The sequence below is a fragment of the Salmo salar genome, chromosome 10, assembly GCF_965601325.2.
Source record: "Salmo salar chromosome 10, fSalSal1, whole genome shotgun sequence".
Lineage (NCBI taxonomy): Eukaryota > Metazoa > Chordata > Actinopteri > Salmoniformes > Salmonidae > Salmo > Salmo salar.
Window position 1 is genome coordinate 126286389 of NC_138300.1, and position 21531 is coordinate 126307919.

General features: G+C 47.9%; 1 protein-coding gene across 2 annotated transcripts in view; it reads left to right on the forward strand.

Annotated features, from left to right (window-relative positions):
• Positions 1-15777, forward strand: part of prmt2ip (PRMT2 interacting protein) — a 32730-nt gene extending 16953 nt beyond the window's left edge. For both annotated transcript variants that reach the window (XM_082957490.1, XM_082957489.1), the window contains 2 exons: positions 958-1132; positions 13475-15777. In XM_082957490.1, the coding sequence (XP_082813616.1) occupies positions 958-1132; positions 13475-15357 (2058 nt within the window). In that variant the 3' untranslated portion in view covers positions 15358-15777. The remainder of the gene's footprint in view (positions 1-957; positions 1133-13474) is intronic.
• Positions 15778-21531: the final 5754 nt, after the last annotated feature.

Here is a 21531-nt window from a genome sequence, read left to right on the forward strand (position 1 = left end):
TATTCTGCTATTTTAGCCACACCCGTTGCTGAAGTGCGTTGTACATAAAATTTGTCTGTCCTCGGTTACAAGACCTGGGAAACTGGCCCAGCAACTCTGACTACCGAGCTCCAAACTGCCTCTGGAAGCAACGTCCGCACAATAACTGTTCATCTGGAGCTTCATGAAATGGGTTTCCGTGGCCGAGTAGCAGCACACAAGCATAAGATCACCATGCGCAATGCCAAGCGTCGGCTGGAGTGGTCTAAAGCTCACCGCCATTGGACTCTGGAGCAGTGGAAACGCATTCTCTGGAGTGATGAATCACGCTTCACCATCTGGCAGTCCGACAGATGAATCTGGGTTTGGCGGATGCCAGGAGAACGCTACCTGCCCGAATGCGTAGTTTCAATTTGGCTGGCCTGCACAGAGCCCTGACCTCAACCCCATCAAACACCTTTGGGATGAATTGGAACGCCGACTACGAGCTTGGCCTAATCGCCCAACATCAGTGCCCGACCTCACTAATGCCCTTTTGGCTGAATGGAAGCAAGTCCCCGCAGCAATGTTCCAACATCTAGTGGAAAGCCTTCCCAGAAGAGTGGAGGCTGTTATAGCAGCAAAGGGGGGACCAACTCCATATTAATGACCATGATTTTTGGAATGAGATGTTCGACGAGCAGGTGTCCACATACTTTTGATCATGTAGTCTATCACTCATTTCATGACACGTTTCATTCATTTCATTCCTTGTTTGTATGTCTGATGAATTACCCATGTCAAGTCTCTGCTTTTTCTGTACGTAAAGCACATTTCTGTCAACAGACTACAAACTAGCCTGGGTACCAGTTTATTTTGTGCTAACATTCCACTCCATCTACTTGTTGGCATATGACACATAGTATGAGGAGTGGAATGTTAGCACAAAACAGTTTTGTATTTCAGGCTTACAATAAAGTTGATCTAATGCAATGACAGGAGCACAAGGTGGAGTTGAGACCTACCACCCTGTCTGAGGAGAGACACCTGGTGACGCTGCAGAAACGACCATGTTCCTCCAAGCTCCGCAGGCTCCTGTCACTCAAACACCTGCCTAACATCTACCCCGACGTTCTCAACCTCTACTATCACAGCTGTGTCTGCAAGAGCCTGGGTGAGTTAGCCTGCTAGCCTGGCCCCTGATAGAGCATGGGTGAGTTAGCCTGCTAGCCTGGCCATTGATAAAGCCTGGGTGAGTTAGCCTGCTAGCCTGGCCCTTGATAGAGCCTGGGTGAGCTAGCCCTTAGCCTGCTAGCCTGGTCCTTGATAGAGCCTGGGTGAGTTAGCCGTTAGCCTGGCCCCTGATAAAGCCTGGGTGAGTTAGCCTGCTAGCCTGGACCTTGATAGAGCCTGGGTGAGTTAGCCGTTAGCCTGGCCCCTGATAAAGCCTGGGTGAGTTAGCCCTTAGCCTGCTAGCCTGGCCCTTGATAGAGCCTGGGTGAGTTAGCTGTTAGCCTGGCCCTTGATAGAGCCTGGGTGAGTTAGCCGTTAGCCTGGCCCTTGATAAAGCCTGGGTGAGTTAGCTGTTAGCCTGGCCCCAGAGGGTTAGATCACAGTTAGCCAGAGAGCTATACTACAAAGCAGGATCAATGAGTTAGCTAACTCTGATAAATAAACAGAAATAGCTGTTGAGTGTCTGGTTCATTTAAGAAAGCTAAACTTCTATCTGTTTTTGGTTGTTGAGTCCATGCCCATTTTAAGATTATTTCAGAATATTTAGATAAGTTAGCTGGCTAACTCTGTAGTATACCCCTCGGGAGCTTGTATCTCAATCACTGGTATACTTACACATTAGTAAAGATACATGTTCTAGATAGTGGAAATCTAATTTACTTATCATTGACATTCCATTGTCCATATCCTTGACATCCGTCACATTGTCGGCCAGTCATTTATTTATTTTGGTTCCCATTAGCTGTTAGTATCAGCTTTGCCTGGGGTCATGCCAAGCAGTATTGTTATGTTTAGACCATAATGGACTGTCTCTTTAGCAGAAAACTGCAATGTTGGATCTTATTTTTCCGATAACAAAAGTATAAATAATTTCAAATTCCTTATAATAAGCAAAACCGGCTGGCATGATTTTCTAGTTTTCAACAAATTAATTTATAGAAAAAATGAAGCAAGAGTATATTTTTTTTCTTCTCTCACTTACTTAGCTAGCAAATGCAGCTAGCTAGTTTAGTTACTCTAACAGAGAGATGCTATGACAACACAACACTGGAACTCTTCCAAATCAAGGTAAGCTTTTGGTTTTATTAATTTATTGCCACTGGGGCCCGCCGGTCTTAACTGCTTGCTGACTGTACACTGTAACGTTACTGCATGATTGTAGTGGGTTTACTAACGCATTAGTTCTATTAGCTATGTTGACTAAGACGTTACTTTAGCTAATATGGGGACAACGATGCAGGCTGTGTGTAGCGGTTATGATATGGTTTGGCTTGGAAAGGTTTTTTCGCCTGGTCACGTACAGCTGATGTGTTGTTCATTTGAAGTCCACAAACGAAGGGAAAAGGTGAGAGGAGGAGAGTGCATAGAGGTTAGAATAAATACAACGTGGCTGCTATGAAAGTGAACTGTGTTTTATGCATGATCAGGGGTGTATTCATTCCGCCGATTCTGTTGAAAAACATTTCTTAAACCATCAATCAAATGTATTTATAAAGCCCTTCTTACATCAGCTGATGTCACAAACTGCTGTACAGAAACCCAGCCTAAAACCCCAAACAGCAAGTAATGCAGGTGTAGAAGGGTGGCTAGGAAAAATTCCCTAGAAAGGCCAAAACCTAGGAAGAAACCTAGAGAGGAACCAGGCAATGAGGGGTGGCCAGTCCTCTTCTGGCGGTGCCGGGTGGAGATTATAACAGAACATGGCCAAGATTTTCAAATGTTCATAGATAACCAGCAGGGTCAAATAATAATAATCACAGTGGTTGTCGAGGGTGCAACAGGTCAGCACCTCAAGAGTAAATGTCAGTTGGCTTGTCATAGCCGATCATTGAGAGTATCTCTACCGCTCCTGCTGTCTCTAGAGAGTTGAAAACAGCAGGTCTGGGACAGGTAGCACGTCTGGTGAACAGGTCAGGGTTCCAGCAGGTCTGGGACAACAGGTCTGGGACAGGTAGCACGTCCGGTGAATAGGTCAGGGTTCCATAGCTACAGGCAGAACAGTTGAAACTGGAGCAGCAGCAGCACGGCCAGGTGGACTTGGGGGAGGGGAGAGAGAGAGGGAGAGAGAATCTCTCTCCCCCTCAATAGAAACTTGTTTGCGACTGTTGGATTAATGGTTACACCCTAGATCAGATGGATGCGGGCAAGAGTGTGCAATGTGCTATTGTGTAATTTTCTGTCATCTCAAATTTTTCTCTCGACATTGTAAACTTTCATTCATAGGCTAGGTTGTAGCAACCTCATGATGGGTACAGGAAAAATAGCCTAAATCCAATATGCTGTAATAGAAATAAGGCCATCTTCGTGAAAATCATTCTCCCTCATCATAAACGGCACTGACCGTGTGTGTGTGTGTGTGTGTGTGTGTGTGTGTGTGTGTGTGTGTGTGTGTATAGTGTGTGTGTGTGTGTGTGTGTCCGTCCATTGTGGCCTGACGGACGGCTGCCTGGCGTTTCAGTTTGGAATCTGGGTGAAAGCAGAAGCGAATTTCTTACATTGAGTATTACTGAGAGACTGAACAGACACACAGCTTACAGAAACATAGTCACAGGCCTGCTATCTGTGTGAACTGGAGATGTTGCATGGGGACCTTGAAGGGGAACTGGATAAAATGGGGACCTTGAATGAGAACTGGATGCAATGAAAGTAATAACAAAAGTAAAAACCATCTGGGCCAGTTTCCCATGTTTGGTTTTTATATGGGCCAGTTTCCCCGGGTCTGGTTATTATATGGGACAGTTTCCCAGGTCTGGTTATTATATGGGACAGTTTCCCATGTTTGGTTATTATATGGGACAGTTTCCCAGGTCTGGTTATTATATGGGACAGTTTCCCAGGTCTGGTTATTATATGGGCCAGTTTCCCAGGTCTGGTTATTATATGGGACAGTTTCCCATGTTTGGTTATTATATGGGACAGTTTCCCAGGTCTGGTTATTATATGGGACAGTTTCCCCAGGTCTGGTTATTATATGGGCCCAGTTTCCCATGTTTGGTTTTTATATGGGCCAGTTTCCCCGGGTCTGGTTATTATATGGGACAGTTTCCCAGGTCTGGTTATTATATGGGCCAGTTTCCCAGGTCTGGTTATTATATGGGACAGTTTCCCATGTTTGGTTATTATATGGGACAGTTTCCCAGGTCTGGTTATTATATGGGACAGTTTCCCAGGTCTGGTTATTATATGGGCCAGTTTCCCAGGTCTGGTTTTTATATGGGCCAGTTTCCCAGGTCTGGTTATTATATGGGCCAGTTTCCCAGGTCTGGTTATTATTTGGGACAGTTTCCCAGGTCTGGTTATTATATGGGCCAGTTTCCCAGGTCTGGTTATTATTTGGGACAGTTTCCCAGGTCTGGTTATTATATGGGCCAGTTTCCCAGGTCTGGTTATTATTTGGGACAGTTTCCCAGGTCTGGTTGTTATTTGGGACAGTTTCCCAGGTCTGGTTATTATATGGGACAGTTTCCCAGGTCTGGTTATTATATGGGACAGTTTCCCAGGTCTGGTTATTATATGGGACAGTTTCCCAGGTCTGGTTATTATTTGGGACAGTTTCCCAGGTCTGGTTGTTATTTGGGACAGTTTCCCAGGTCTGGTTATTATATGGGACAGTTTCCCAGGTCTGGTTATTATATGGGCCAGTTTCCCAGGTCTGGTTATTATTTGGGACAGTTTCCCAGGTCTGGTTGTTATTTGGGACAGTTTTCCAGGTCTGGTTATTATATGGGACAGTTTCCCAGGTCTGGTTATTATTTTGGACAGTTTCCCAGGTCTGGTTATTATTTGGGACAGTTTCCCAGGTCTGGTTATTATATGGGACAGTTTCCCAGGTCTGGTTATTATATGGGACAGTTTCCCAGGTCTGGTTATTATATGGGACAGTTTCCCAGGTCTGGTTATTATATGGGACAGTTTCCCAGGTCTGGTTGTTATATGGGACAGTTTCCCAGGTCTGGTTGTTATTTGGGACAGTTTCCCAGGTCTGGTTATTATTTGGGACAGTTTCCCAGGTCTGGTTATTATTTGGGACAGTTTCCCAGGTCTGGTTGGTGGTGTTCTGGAGTTTCCCCAGACAGAGGAAGCTTACTTAGCCTGGACTAAAAAGTTATTTCAATGGAGTTGAGACTCCTCTGTTATTCAGTTGGTCTCCTTTTTGTTATTGGCACACACACTGAGCTTTGTTGTTTTTATTACCCTTTATTCACTTAATTACTTTCCTATTGCTGAGAGGTGAACCTGCAAGTAAACATTTCATTGCACTGTGTGCTCCATATACTGTACAGTGAGGGGAAAAAAGTACTTGATCCCCTGCTGATTTTGTATGTTTGCCCACTGACAAAGAAATGATCAGTCTATAATTTTAATGGTAGGTTTATTTGAACAGTGAGAGACAGAATAACAACAAAAAAAATCCAGAAAAACGCATGTCAAAAATGTTATAAATTGATTTGCATTTACATTTGAGTCATTTAGCAGACGCGCTTATCCAGAGCGACTAACAGTAGTGAATGCATACATTTCAATTCATTTCATACATTTGAAATGACCAGGGTCCCGTGGGAATCGAACCCACAACCCTGGCGTTGCAAACACCATGCTCTACCAACTGAGCCACAGGGAGGCTCCCAATGAGGGAAATAAGTATTTGACTCCTCTGCAAAACATGACTTAGTACTTGGTGGCAAAACCCTTGTTGGCAATCAGAGGTCAGACGTTTCTTGTAGTTGGCCACCAGGTTTGCACACATCTCAGGAGGGATTTTGTCCCACTCCTCTTTGCAGATCTTCTCCAAGTCATTAAGGTTTCGAGGCTGACGTTTGGCAACTTGAACCTTCAGCTCCCTCCTGGCTGAGGGAAGGAGGTTCTCACCCAAGATTTGACGGTACATGGCCCCATCCATCGTCCCTTTGATGCAGTGAAGTTGTCCTGTCCCCTTATCAGAAAAACACCCCCAAAGCATAATGTTTCCACCTCCATGTTTGACGGTGGGGATGGTGTTCTTGGGGTCATAGGCAGCATTCCTCCTGCTCCAAACACAGCGAGTTGAGTTGATGCCAAAGAGCTCCATTTTGGTCTCATCTGACCACAACACTTTCACCCAGTTGTCCTCTGAATCATTCAGATGTTCATTGGCAAATTTCAGACGGGCATTTATATATGTATTCTTGAGCAGGGGGACCTTGCGGGCGCTGCAGGATTTCAGTCCTTCACAGCGTAGTGTGTTACCAATTGTTTTCTTGGTGACTATGGTCCCAGCTGCCTTGATCATTGACAAGATCCTCCCGTGTAGTTCTGGGCTGATTCCTCACCGTTCTCATGATCATTGCAACTCCACGAGGTGAGATCTTGCATGGAGCCCCAGGCTGAGGGAGATTGACGGTTCTTTTGTGTTACTTCCATTTGTGAATAATCGCACCAACTGTTGTCACCTTCTCACCAAGCTGCTTGGCGATGGTCTTGTGTTGGTCTACGATCTTGTCCCTGACATCCTTGGAGAGCTCTTTGGTCTTGGCCATGTGGAGAGTTTGAAATCTGATTGATTGATTGCTTCTGTGGACAGATGTCTTTTATACAGATAACAAACTGAGATTAGGAGCACTGCCTTTAAGAGTGTGCTCCTAATCTCAGCTCGTTACCTGTATAAAAGACACCTGGGAGCCAGAAATCTTTCTGATTGAGAGGGGCTCAAATACTTATTTCCCTCATTAAAATGCAAATCAATTTATAACATTTTTGAAATGCGTTTTTGCTGGATTTTTGTTGTTATTCTGTCTCACTGTTCAAATAAACCTACCATTAAAATTATAGACTGACAATTTCTTTGTCAGTGGGCAAATGTACAAAATCAGCAGGGGATAAAATACTTTTTTCCCCTCACTGTATAAGGCTCTACTGTTGACCAGGGTCTATATATATAGGGCTCTACTGTTGACCAGGGTCCAGATATATATAGGGCTCTACTGTTGACCAGGGTCTATATATATAGGACTCTACTGTTGACCAGGGTCCAGATATATAGGACTCTACTGTTGACCAGGGTCCAGATATATAGGACTCTACTGTTGACCAGGGTCCAGATATATAGGACTCTACTGTTGACCAGGGTCCAGATATATAGGACTCTACTGTTGACCAGGGTCCAGATATATAGGGCTCTACTGTTGACCAGGGTCCAGATATATAGGGCTCTACTGTTGACCAGGGTCCAGATATATATATAGGGCTCTACTGTTGGCCAGGGTCCAGATATATATATAGGGCTCTACTGTTGGCCAGGGTCCAGATATATATATAGGGCTCTACTGTTGACCAGGGTCCAGATATATAGGGCTCTACTGTTGGCCAGGGTCTATATATATAGGGCTCTACTGTTGACCAGGGCCCAGATATATATATATAGGGCTCTACTGTTGACCAGGGCCCAGATATATAGGGCTCTACTGTTGACCAGGGTCTATATATATATATATATAGGGCTCTACTGTTGACCAGGGTCCAGATATATATATATATATATATATATAGGGCTCTACTGTTGACCAGGGTCTATATATATATAGGGCTCTACTGTTGACCAGGGCCCATATATAGGACTCTACTGTTGACCAGGGTCCATATATAGGGCTCTACTGTTGACCAGGGTCCATATATAGGGCTCTACTGTTGACCAGGGTCCAGATATATATAGGGCTCTACTGTTGACCAGGGTCCAGATATATATATATATATATATAGGGCTCTACTGTTGACCAGGGTCCAGATATATATAGGGCTCTACTGTTGACCAGGGTCCAGATATATATATATATATAGGGCTCTACTGTTGACCAGGGTCCAGATATATATATATATAGGGCTCTACTGTTGACCAGGGTCCAGATATATATATATAGGGCTCTACTGTTGACCAGGGTCCAGATATATATATAGGGCTCTACTGTTGACCAGGGCCCATATATAGGACTCTACTGTTGACCAGGGTCCATATATAGGGCTCTACTGTTGACCAGGGTCCAGATATATATAGGGCTCTACTGTTGACCAGGGTCCAGATATATATAGGGCTCTACTGTTGACCAGGGTCCAGATATATATATATATATATATATATATATATATATATATATATATAGGGCTCTACTGTTGACCAGGGTCCAGATATATATATATATAGGGCTCTACTGTTGACCAGGGTCCAGATATATAGGGCTCTACTGTTGACCAGGGTCCAGATATATATAGGGCTCTACTGTTGACCAGGGTCTATATATATAGGGCTCTACTGTTGACCAGGGTCCAGATATATATATATAGGGCTCTACTGTTGACCAGGGTCCAGATATATAGGGCTCTACTGTTGACCAGGGTCCAGATATATATAGGGCTCTACTGTTGACCAGGGTCCAGATATATATAGGGCTCTACTGTTGACCAGGGTCCAGATATATACAGGACTCTACTGTTGACCAGGGTCTATATATATAGGGCTCTACTGTTGACCAGGGTCCAGATATATATAGGGCTCTACTGTTGACCAGGGTCATATGGAATAGGGGGCCATTTCAGATGCAGCCTGGAGTTTTTCCCATAATACTAGTGCTTCACTCCCAGCGAGGTCACTGTGGTAACAGGTGGCTTCTGGAAATCCCCCTCTACTGCGCTGTTATTTCCTTCCTTTAACAATGAGAGCGGAGTCTGTACTGGGTTGTTCCTCTGTATGCACAGTCACACTCCTGCACTGAGTCGTATAGTCACACTACTGCACTGAGTCGTATAGTCACACTACTGCACTGAGTCGTATAGTCACACTACTGCACTGAGTCGTATAGTCACACTACTGCACTGAGTCGTATAGTCACACTACTGCACTGAGTCGTATAGTCACACTACTGCACTGAGTCGTATAGTCACACTACTGCACTGAGTCGTATAGTCACACTACTGCACTGAGTCGTCCCTCTGGATGCATAGTCACACTACTGTACTGAGTCGTTCCTCTGGATGTATAGTCGGGGCAAATCACAACTTTCACTTAAGTCGTATTTTCACTTGCATCGATGTCAGTGGGAGACTGTGAACATTCATGGAGTGAGGATTCACTCCTTCATTCTTATAAAATGTTTAGTAGGCAAAAACGGTTCTCAGGTTTTATAAATGTAATTTCAGGGTCTTGAAAATAATTAGTAGTAATGGGAGATACTACTATAACTGTATTAATAAGCATGTTTTCCATCCCCTTTCCATTTTTGAATTGTTAACATTTTCATTTTCATTTCAAATCCATTTTATTTTTTTACAGAGTCGCCGTTACCTGATGCTCCCCAAAAGACAGCCCAGGTATCTGCTGCTTTCTGTTACCCCTCAGCTTACTACATCACTGACTACGTTTCCATGTACACTAACAATCTGATATTAAACTGATTTATGGCAGTATGTAAACACCTTTCTCTGCTTATCTTAAATCGGCGTAAGGTCAAAATCTAAGTAAGCATACGACGATGTTTGGAAAAAAAAAATATATATATATATATATTTTTTTTTTTCAATCTTTGTAATTATTAGGACATGTAATTATTAGGACATGTATTTATTAGGACATGTATTTATTAGGACATGTATTTATTAGGACATGTAATTATTAGGACATGTAATTATTAGGACATGTAATTATTAGGACATGTAATTATTAGGACATGTAAACAGCTTAATCAGAGTTCCAGTTAATGTTTGATCTGAGCATGCGGCAGCAGAGCGAGCCTCCTTCTTATGCGAGACTGAAGTTCAGAAAAACTGAAACTGCATCTTAGAAACTGTTTCCACGTAGAAACTTTTATATGTACGAACTCAGAATCAAATATGCTTCACAAAAATGACATTGTTGAAGGTTTATTTTGATTGCATTTATCACAGGACTATCATGTAGCCTGATTTCAGATTATCAAGGAACCGTTGTTTTTGCAACGCATGTAAACGTTTAAATCAAACTATATCGATCGGACTTCACAATAATCTAACCCTAACCCTAACCATACTCACATCTACAAACAGTCCAGTACCACACTAGTTCTAACCACACAACTCAAGTTGAAATGTCAACTAACTCGATCTATGATTACTGAATGAATAACCCTTACTGTTAATAACACAGCTGTTAACGTTCGACCATATTAACCACATGACAATCTTCTTCCTGTACATGAATCTGTATGTGCATTTTATATCATCATGATGTGGCGGCTAGTGACACTTTTGCTTCTTGAAAGTCCAATATCTTGAAAACTTGACTGCTGACATGCAAAACATTTTTGGGACTGTATCAACAGTGGACTAATGAAAAATTTGATTTTTCCCTTTTTTCTTCTGTAGGATTATTAATAGAACCGCTAGCCTGATCCCAGATCGTGTTTGGCACGACCACGGGAGTTGGCTTTACAGCCCAAACAGATCTGGGATCAGGGTATTGAACAGCACCATGTGATACAACAAAAGTCTGAGTTTTAGTTACTGTAAGGAAGGAAGTGGTGGACCAATTAGGAACCTGTATTCTGTACTCTCGGTTAGTGACCGGATGGAGGAGTTTCACGTGTCCATAATCAAGCTATTTACTTCTCTCATCTCTCTTTTGTTTTGTTTTGTTTCATTTCAAACCATTTTGGCTTTCCAAGTCCCCCCCCCCCACAAACAAATAAATTACTTTAAATTCGCCTTTCACCCTTTCATCTCAAACTTCCATTTGTCCCCTATAGAAATGTGTTTGGAAAAAACAACACTGACAAATCATTAGCATCTACAATTACTTAAAAAAAAAAAAAAAAAAAAGTATATATTTAAAGTTTGGTTAAAAACACACACTAGCCTTTGACATTATCTCAACAGTTGTGACTGATTTTAATCTCTGTCCGTGTAACTGATTTCACTAACTGAATCATCTAATCTAGCCAGATAGTTGGTTACTTCCTGTTCTCTGCTGAGTGCTGACTTTGTTAGTGGTCACATGGGGGTCACATGGGGGTCACATGGGAACTTGACTTCTATCTGACCCTTTTCTTCCTGTATTAGCAAAAAAAAAAAATATTCAGACCTGGGTTCAAATACTTACACTAGGCTGGATTGTGCTTTGCCTTGCTCAAAAGAACCAATGGAAGTTACAATTTACTAACGCCGCCCAAATGGAACTGTAGGCAGGCTAAAGCAAACACAAAGTATTTGAAAGATGTTGAATCCCAGGTGTGTTGGTTTATTCATGCTGATAGCTTCTGGAGCAGCAGACTGTGTTGTCATGTAGCCTGTATACTACAGCAGTAATAGTACTCTCATCTTTCACTCTGAGGCTGAGGTCAACACTGTTCACTCATGTGTGCCTCCCAAATGAGTCCTGGTCAAAAGTAGTGCACTATATAGGGAATAGGGTGCCATTTGGGATTATTGTTTGCTGTTTTTTAAATGGATGAACACTGTTTTAGACTTTCAGCTAAATATGAGCTGGGTGGTGGAGGGGCCTGTTTGGCTGGGCCTGGTGGAGTGGAGTGGCCTGGGGTGGAGTGGAGTGGCCTGGGGTGGAGTGGAGTGGCCTGGTTGGTTGTGGAGTGGAGTGGCCTGGTTGGTTGTGGAGTGGAGTGGCCTGGTTGGTTGTGGAGTGGAGTGGCCTGGTTGGTTGTGGAGTGGAGTGGCCTGGGGTGGAGTGGAGTGGCCTGGTTGGTTGTGGAGTGGAGTGGCCTGGGGTGGAGTGGAGTGGAGTGGCCTGGGGTGGAGTGGAGTGGCCTGGTTGGTTGTGGAGTGGAGTGGCCTGGTTGGTTGTGGAGTGGAGTGGCCTGGGGTGGAGTGGAGTGGAGTGGCCTGGGGTGGAGTGGAGTGGCCTGGTTGGTTGTGGAGTGGAGTGGCCTGGTTGGTTGTGGAGTGGAGTGGCCTGGTTGGTTGTGGAGTGGAGTGGCCTGGTTGGTTGTGGAGTGGAGTGGCCTGGTTGGTTGTGGAGTGGAGTGGCCTGGTGGGTTGTGGAGTGGAGTGGCCTGGTTGGTTGTGGAGTGGAGTGGAGTGGCCTGGTTGGTTGTGGAGTGGAGTGGCCTGGTTGGTTGTGGAGTGGCCTGGTTGGTTGTGGAGTGGCCTGGTTGGTTGTGGAGTGGCCTAGTGGAGTGGCCTAGTGGAGTGGCCTAGTGGAGTGGCCTAGTGGAGTGGCCTAGTGGAGTGGCCTGGTTGTGGAGTGGAGTGGCCTGGTGGGTTGTGGAGTGGCCTGGTGGGTTGTGGAGTGGAGTGGCCTGGTGGGTTGTGGAGTGGAGTGGCCTGGTGGGTTGTGGAGTGGAGTGGCCTGGTGGGTTGTGGAGTGGAGTGGCCTGGTGGGTTGTGGAGTGGAGTGGCCTGGTGGGTTGTGGAGTGGAGTGGCCTGGTGGGTTGTGGAGTGGAGTGGCCTGGTTGGTTGTGGAGTGGAGTGGCCTGGTTGGTTGTGGAGTGGCGTGGCCTGGTTGGTTGTGGAGTGGCGTGGCCTGGTGGGTTGTGGAGTGGCGTGGCCTGGTGGGTTGTGGAGTGGCGTGGCCTGGTGGGTTGTGGAGTGGCCTGGTTGGTTGTGGAGTGGAGTGGCCTGGTTGGTTGTGGAGTGGAGTGGCCTGGTGGGTTGTGGAGTGGAGTGGCCTGGTGGGTTGTGGAGTGGAGTGGCCTGGTGGGTTGTGGAGTGGAGTGGCCTGGTGGGTTGTGGAGTGGAGTGGCCTGGTGGGTTGTGGAGTGGAGTGGCCTGGTGGGTTGTGGAGTGGAGTGGCCTGGTTGGTTGTGGAGTGGCGTGGCGGGTTGTGGAGTGGAGTGGACTGGTTGGTTGGTTGTGGAGTGGCCTGGTTGGTTGGTTGTGGAGTGGCCTGGTTGGTTGGTTGTGGAGTGGAGTGGCCTGGTGGAGTGGAGTGGCCTGGTGGAGTGGAGTGGAGTGGCCTCTGTCATCCCGTATAACGTCTCTCTGTCATCCCGTATAACGTCTCTCTGTCATCCCGTATAACGCCTCTCTGTCATCCCGTATAACGCCTCTCTGTCATCCCGTATAACGCCTCTCTGTCATCCCGTATAACGCCTCTCTGTCATCCCGTATAACGTCCCTCTGTCATCCCGTATAACGTCCCTCTGTCATCCCGTATAACGTCCCTCTGTCATCCCGTATAACGTGTTTCACTCTTTTCTTCTTCATATCTCTGATTTCTTTTTGGTGAACTGCAATCAAAGAACAATGTGATTTATCCTCCTGTCATTTCAAGTTGACACATTAGGCTAATGTAAAGACATCCTAACGGCCATGTTGCCTGTGTTTCAGGTGTAGAGCCATGTGACGCGGCCAGGACACCAGAAGGAGCGCTGTGTTCAAAGGATCGTTGGAATAGCTCTGCCAGTGGGCTATGTTCACTGGCCACTAACACTGGACCATGTTCACTGGCCACCAGCCGCTGTGACATCGGAACACAGACCTCCGGCTCACCACAACACCTTGAGGATTGTATCAGTCTGTCTCCGTCTCAGACCCCGAGCTGCAGAGCCACAGCCAGCCTCTCCTCTCAGACCCGGAGCTGCAGAGCCACAGCCAGCCTCTCCTCTCAGACCCTGAGCTGCAGAGCCACAGCCAGCCTCTCCTCTCAGACCCCGAGCTGCAGAGCCACAGCCAGCCTCTCCTCTCAGACCCCGAGCTGCAGAGCCACAGCCAGCCTCTCCTCTCAGACCCCGAGCTGCAGAGCCACAGCCAGCCTCTCCTCTCAGACCCCGAGCTGCAGAGCCACAGCCAGCCTCTCCTCTCAGACCCCGAGCTGTAGAGCCACAGCCAGCCTCTCCTCTCAGACCCCGAGCTGCAGAGCCACAGCCAGCCTCTCCACTCAGACCCCGAGCAGCAGAGCCACAGCGAGCCTCTCCTCTCAGACCCCAAGATGCAGAGCCACAGCCAGCCTCTACTCTCAGACCCCGAGAGAGGACCCGAAGAGAGGATCATCATCATCATCCTCACACTTGAAGAAGCACAAGAGGAAAGAGGGGAAAGGCAAGAAGAAGAGCTTCACCAAATCTCTGTTCGTAGGGACGAGGAATCGCTCAGTGTTGGAGGGTGGTGGGAACACAGAACAGGCTAGAAGCATTCTGAAGAACACTGTTAATCAAGAGGAGGAGGAATGGGACGGGCGGCCGGTGGGGAGCAGTGACGATGCATGGAGTGACTCTGAAAGGAGGGATGGAAAGAGTGATGGAGAGAAGAGGGGGAAGGGCGATGGAGAGCGGAAGGGAGGCAATAAGCTGGAGGAAGAGGAAGAGGAGGAGCCACCAGCCACACCCCTGCTGGAGGAGGAGGAGTCTAACTCCTGGACGTGCCCTTTGACCTCAGACGAGCTGTCTTCATCTCCTCGCAACACGGATCGAGCCTCCACACTATTGTCCACTCCGTCCTACAAGACCCCATCCTCAGGTTCAGGGTCAGCCTGGTCCCAGGGCCTCAGGACTAAGAGCCAGTCAGGGATGATCCTCAAGCTGAGGAAGGTGTTGTTTCCTGAGGGACGTAAAGGACAACAGACGCGATACCAGGCTGTCTCTGTCTCAGACCCTGAACTGCGCCGACACAGTCAGCCTCCTCTCTCAGACAGCCAGCCTCTCCTCTCAGAGACCGAGGATGGGGAGGCCAGGAGAAAGAGGGACAGGGAGGGGGACAGAGCAGAGGCCAGGGAAAGAACCAGGGATGGATGTCTTTCCAGGAGGATGTCCTCCAAGCTCCCCCAGCGAGGGCTGCATTTCGGGGGCTTCTCTTCTACCCTTCGCCCCTTCTGTCATCTCACCACCTTCTCTTCCTTCAGCCGACTTCCCTCCTCTCTGTCCTCCTCCCTGCGCCGCTCTGTCATGAAGATCAAGTACTGCCCCTTCTTGTCTGCCTGCCACAGCTCTGACCACCGCCGACGCCGCTGGATCCTTCGCTCCGCCGTGCAGCGCGCCCGCTCCGTCATGAAGATGTACTACCCAGACCTGGTAGGGAGACGGATACAACACCTCTACGAGGAAGGGGATGGGACAGAGGTGTGGTACAGGGGTCTGGTGGTGCAGGTACATGAGCCACACCCTAACCCACTGAAGACTGTGTTCCAGGTGAAATATGACTCTGAACCAGAGTGGCAGTACTACCTGGAGCTGCTCATAGACTATAAGAAGGGTTGGCTCAAAATAGAAGACTGAGACAGGGCCGAGACAGGACTGAAGGCTAACCGGGTGTTTTTGTCTTGTTTTGTTTTTGAAGAATGGCGCTTGAAGAAGAGGAGTGAATCCTGGGAAACATTATTTTTCCTGTGTGTGTGTTTTGACTGGTTGATATGTGTATCGGTGCTTTTCTCTGGGCCACTTTGTTTTGCATCGCCTGGTGCCCCGGGTGGGTGGAGATTTCACTTTAGGACCAATGGAATGGTCTACAATATGGAACTTCCACCTTGTGCACCGGACGATGCAAAGCAAACTTGTCCAATGATCCTGGAGTTGGTCTTTGCTAGTTTGGTGTTGAAGTGCCAGCTGCTGGCTGCCTCCCAAAGGAATGCTGTTGGACAGACCGATTGGTTAAACTGTGCTCCTTGCAACATGGAAATATAAATCTACCACCCATTATGTTACATTGTTTGTATTGATTCATCCTACCAGTTAACTGTAATTGATTCATCCTACCAGTTAACTGTAATTGATTCATCCTACCAGTTAACTGTAATTGATTCATCCTACCAGTTAACTGTAATTGATTCATCCTACCAGTTAACTGTAATTGATTCATCCTACCAGTTAATTGTAATTGATTCATCCTACCAGTTAACGGTAATTGATTCATCCTACCAGTTAACGGTAATTGATTCATCCTACCAGTTAACGGTAATTGATTCATCCTACCAGTTAACGGTAATTGATTCATCCTACCAGTTAACTGTAATTGATTCATCCTACCAGTTAATTGTAATTGATTCATCCTACCAGTTAACGGTAATTGATTCATCCTACCAGTTAACGGTAATTGATTCATCCTACCAGTTAACGGTAATTGATTCATCCTACCAGTTAACTGTAATTGTCTCCAGTTCACAAAATAATCTCGTTAGACAAGATTCAGGCAGTTTCAATGAATTTTTCCTCCGGAAAAATGTCTATCAGTCTAAACATAAATTAAGCTAGTAAGCCCGTCACAGATTGCATCTCAAATGGCATCCTATTCCCTATATAGTGCACTACATTAGACCCAAATGGCACCCTATTCTCTATATAGTGCACTATAGACCCAAATGGCACCAGAGGGGCTCCTATTAAAAACAGAAAACTACATCAAGTTTGACAATGGCGTTGGTCTGAATCCAAAAAAGAAAGGAAGTTTAATTTATTTTACATTTTATTTAACCAGGCAAGTCAGTTAAGAACAAATTCTTATTTTCAATGACGGCCTAGGAACAGTGGGTTAACTGCCTTGTTCAGGGGCAGAACGACAGATTTGTACCTTGTCAGCTCAGGGATTCGAACTTGCAACCTTTCGGTTACTAGTCCAACGCTCTAACCACTAGGCTACCCTGCCACCCCTTGAGCACCACCCTGCCTATTTCCCCCACCCTGCCTATTCCCCCCACCCTGCCTATTTCCCCCACCCTGCCTATTCCCCCCACCCTGCCTATTCCCCCCCACCATGCCTATTCCCCCCACCCTGCCTATTCCCCCACCATGCTCTACCATGCCCCACCCTGCCTATTCCCCCCCACCCTGCCTATTCCCCCACCCTGCCTATTCCCCCACCCTGCCTATTCCCCCACCATGCCCTACCATGCCCCACCATGCTCTACCATGCCCCACCATGCCTATTCCCCCCCACCATGCCTATTCCCCCCCACCATGCCTATTCCCCCCCACCATGCCTATTCCCCCCCACCATGCCTATTCCTCCCCACCATGCCTATTCCCCCCCACCATGCCTATTCCTCCCCACCATGCCTATTCCTCCCCACCATGCCTATTCGCCCCACCATGCCTATTTCCCCCACCATGCCTATTTCCCCCACCCTGCCTATTTCCCCCACCCTGCCTATTCCCCCCACCCTGCCTATTCCCCCCATTCCCCCCACCCTGCCTATTCCCCCCACCCTGCCTATTCCCCCACCCTGCCTATTCCCCCACCCTGCCTATTCCCCCCACCATGCCTATTCCCCCCACCATGCCTATTCCCCCCCACCATGCCTATTCCTCCCCACCCTGCCTATTCCTCCCCACCATGCCTATTCCTCCCCACCCTGCCTATTCCTCCCCACCCTGCCTATTCCTCCCCCCCCACCCTGCCTATTCCTCCCCCCCCACCATGCCTATTCCTCCCCCCCCACCATGCCTATTCCCCCCCCCACCATGCCTATTTCCCCCCCCCCACCATGCCTATTTCCCCCCCCCACCATGCCTATTTCCCCCCCCACCATGCCTATTTCCCCCCCTACCATGCCTATTTCCCCCCCCACCATGCCCCACCCTGCCTATTTCCCCCACCATGCCTATTTCCCCCCCCACCATGCCTATTTCCCCCCCCACCATGCCTATTTCCCCCCCTACCATGCCTATTTCCCCCCCCACCATGCCTATTTCCCCCCCTACCATGCCTATTTCCCCCCCCACCATGCCCCACCATGCCCCACCCTGCCTATTTCCCCCACCATGCCTATTTCCCCCACCCTGCCTATTCCCCCCCTACCATGCCTATTTCCCCCTACCATGCCTATTTCCCCCACCCTGCCTATTCCCCCCCTACCATGCCTATTTCCCCCACCCTGCCTATTTCCCCCACCCTGCCTATTCCCCCCCCACCCTGCCTATTCCCCCCCCACCATGCCTATTCCCCCCCCCACCATGCCTATTTCCCCCACCATGCCTATTCCTCCCCACCATGCCTATTTCCCCCACCCTGCCTATTCCCCCCCTACCATGCCTATTTCCCCCTACCATGCCTATTTCCCCCTACCATGCCTATTTCCCCCACCCTGCCTATTCCCCCCCTACCATGCCTATTTCCCCCACCCTGCCTATTTCCCCCACCCTGCCTATTCCCCCCCCACCCTGCCTATTCCCCCCCACCATGCCTATTCCCCCCCCCACCATGCCTATTTCCCCCACCATGCCTATTCCTCCCCACCATGCCTATTTCCCCCACCCTGCCTATTCCCCCCCTACCATGCCTATTTCCCCCTACCATGCCTATTTCCCCCACCATGCCTATTCCTCCCCACCATGCCTATTCCTCCCCACCATGCCTATTTCCCCCCCCCACCATGCCTATTCCTCCCCACCACCATGCCTATTTCCCCCACCCTGCCTATTCCCCCCCTACCATGCCTATTTCCCCCTACCATGCCTATTTCCCCCACCATGCCTATTCCTCCCCACCATGCCTATTTCCCCCCCCCACCCTGCCTATTTCCCCCACCCTGCCTATTTCCCCCACCCTGCCTATTTCCCCCACCATGCCTATTCCTCCCCACCATGCCTATTTCCCCCCCCCACCATTCCTCCCCACCACCATGCCTATTTCCCCCACCCTGCCTATTCCCCCCCTACCATGCCTATTTCCCCCTACCATGCCTATTTCCCCCTACCATGCCTATTTCCCCCACCATGCCTATTCCCCTACCATGCCTATTTCCCCCTACCATGCCTATTTCCCCCTACCATGCCTATTTCCCCCACCATGCCTATTTCCCCCACCCTGCCTATTCCCCCCCTACCATGCCTATTTCCCCCACCCTGCCTATTCCCCCCCTACCATGCCTATTTCCCCCTACCATGCCTATTTCCCCCTACCATGCCTATTTCCCCCACCCTGCCTATTCCCCCCCTACCATGCCTATTTCCCCCCACCATGCCTATTTCCCCCACCCTGCCTATTCCCCCCCTACCATGCCTATTTCCCCCACCCTGCCTATTCCTCCCCACCATGCCTATTTCCCCCCCCCACCATTCCTCCCCACCACCATGCCTATTTCCCCCACCCTGCCTATTTCCCCCCCCACCATGCCCCACCATGCCCCACCCTGCCTATTTCCCCCACCCTGCCTATTTCCCCCACCCTGCCTATTTCCCCCTACCATGCCTATTCCCCCACCCTGCCTATTTCCCCCACCCTGCCTATTTCCCCCACCATGCCTATTCCTCCCCACCATGCCTATTTCCCCCCCCCACCATTCCTCCCCACCACCATGCCTATTTCCCCCACCCTGCCTATTCCCCCCCTACCATGCCTATTTCCCCCTACCATGCCTATTTCCCCCTACCATGCCTATTTCCCCCACCATGCCTATTCCCCTACCATGCCTATTTTCCCCTACCATGCCTATTTCCCCCTACCATGCCTATTTCCCCCTACCATGCCTATTTCCCCCACCATGCCTATTTCCCCCACCCTGCCTATTCCCCCCCTACCATGCCTATTTCCCCCACCCTGCCTATTCCCCCCCTACCATGCCTATTTCCCCCTACCATGCCTATTTCCCCCTACCATGCCTATTTCCCCCACCCTGCCTATTCCCCCCCTACCATGCCTATTTCCCCCCACCCTGCCTATTCCCCCCCTACCATGCCTATTTCCCCCCACCATGCCTATTTCCCCCACCCTGCCTATTCCCCCCCTACCATGCCTATTTCCCCCACCCTGCCTATTCCTCCCCACCATGCCTATTTCCCCCCCCCACCATTCCTCCCCACCACCATGCCTATTTCCCCCACCCTGCCTATTTCCCCCCCCACCATGCCCCACCATGCCCCACCCTGCCTATTTCCCCCACCCTGCCTATTTCCCCCACCCTGCCTATTTCCCCCTACCATGCCTATTCCCCCACCCTGCCTATTCCCCCCCTACCATGCCTATTTCCCCCACCCTGCCTATTCCTCCCCACCATGCCTATTTCCCCCCCCCACCATTCCTCCCCACCACCATGCCTATTTCCCCCACCCTGCCTATTTCCCCCCCCACCATGCCTATTTCCCCCCCCACCATGCCCCACCATGCCCCACCCTGCCTATTTCCCCCACCCTGCCTATTTCCCCCACCCTGCCTATTCCCCCCCACCATGCCTATTCCCCCCCTACCATGCCTATTTCCCCCACCCTGCCTATTCCCCCTCTACCATGAGTGGGTTTCCAGCACACAGCCTCGACCTACTACAGTACTTATGTTGGTATTATACTTCAGACTATGTAGGAAGTTTGATTTAGGATTCAAACCTTTTCAAACAGCCTGATTCATATTCTTAGAGGGGCTTCCACAATAATGTGATTTATACCACATACAAGGTAAAGTATTGGATTCTTCACACACCACAGTAAGACATCATCCCATTACGATACCTTTTCAAGGTTTTTATTAAAGGAAATCGAGCTTTGCTTTTATACTTACGGGACCGTCAGACTTGATTGAGTGAGATGTTTTGTCTTGTAGTAATGTGGTGGCTGCCTGTATTTCCTTAAACCTGTATTTTAGCTAAACATGAATCATAAGATCCTTTGTTGGTCAGTAGGCACCAACAAAACAGCAGGTGGTGATGTGTTGGGACACAGCAGCTCAGAGCCCGTCTGCATTCATGATTTCTATAACTGGTTGCTAACCTGTGTAATATTGAATTAAACTCAGAACCACTTGGTCCTGTTTTATCAAATGGACAGTTTATTACTTCCTGTCAAAATAATGTGTAGCTTAAAGTTAAGTTTGTACATCTACTGACTTTTTTTATAATTTTTTTTGCAATAAAGATGGTGACGGACCAATAATACACATTTACAAATGATTTATTTACATAATTTTAATAGCAGGACGCTGTAAAATCTATTATCCCTCTAAAGAGTATGAATCAGGCTGTTTGAGAAGGTTTGAATCCTTAGCAACCTGCCTAAACATTAGTTTGAAGTACAATACCAACATCATAATACGTTCGAAATGCACTGTATAGTTTAAAACCCCTTGACTTTTTCCACATGTAGGCACGTTACAGCATTTATTCTAAAAGGAAATCAATAAAACATGTTCCTCATCAATCTACACACAATAACCCCGTAAACCAGTCAGGATGAGGGAAAGATGAACAGAGCAAAGTACTGAGATCTTTGATGAAAACCTGTTCCAGAGCAAAGGGTCTGAATACTTATGTAAATGTGAATTATTATTTTTTTATGTTTTTATTATTATTATTATTTCTTATGTAAATGTTATTTTTTTGCCAACATTTCTCAACCTGTTTTTGCTTTGTCATTATGGGGTATTGTGTGTAGATTGAGGAATAAAAACAATTTAATCAGTTTTAGAATAAGGTTGTAACGTAACAAAATGTGGAAAAAGTCAAGGGGTCTGAATACTTTCCGAATGCA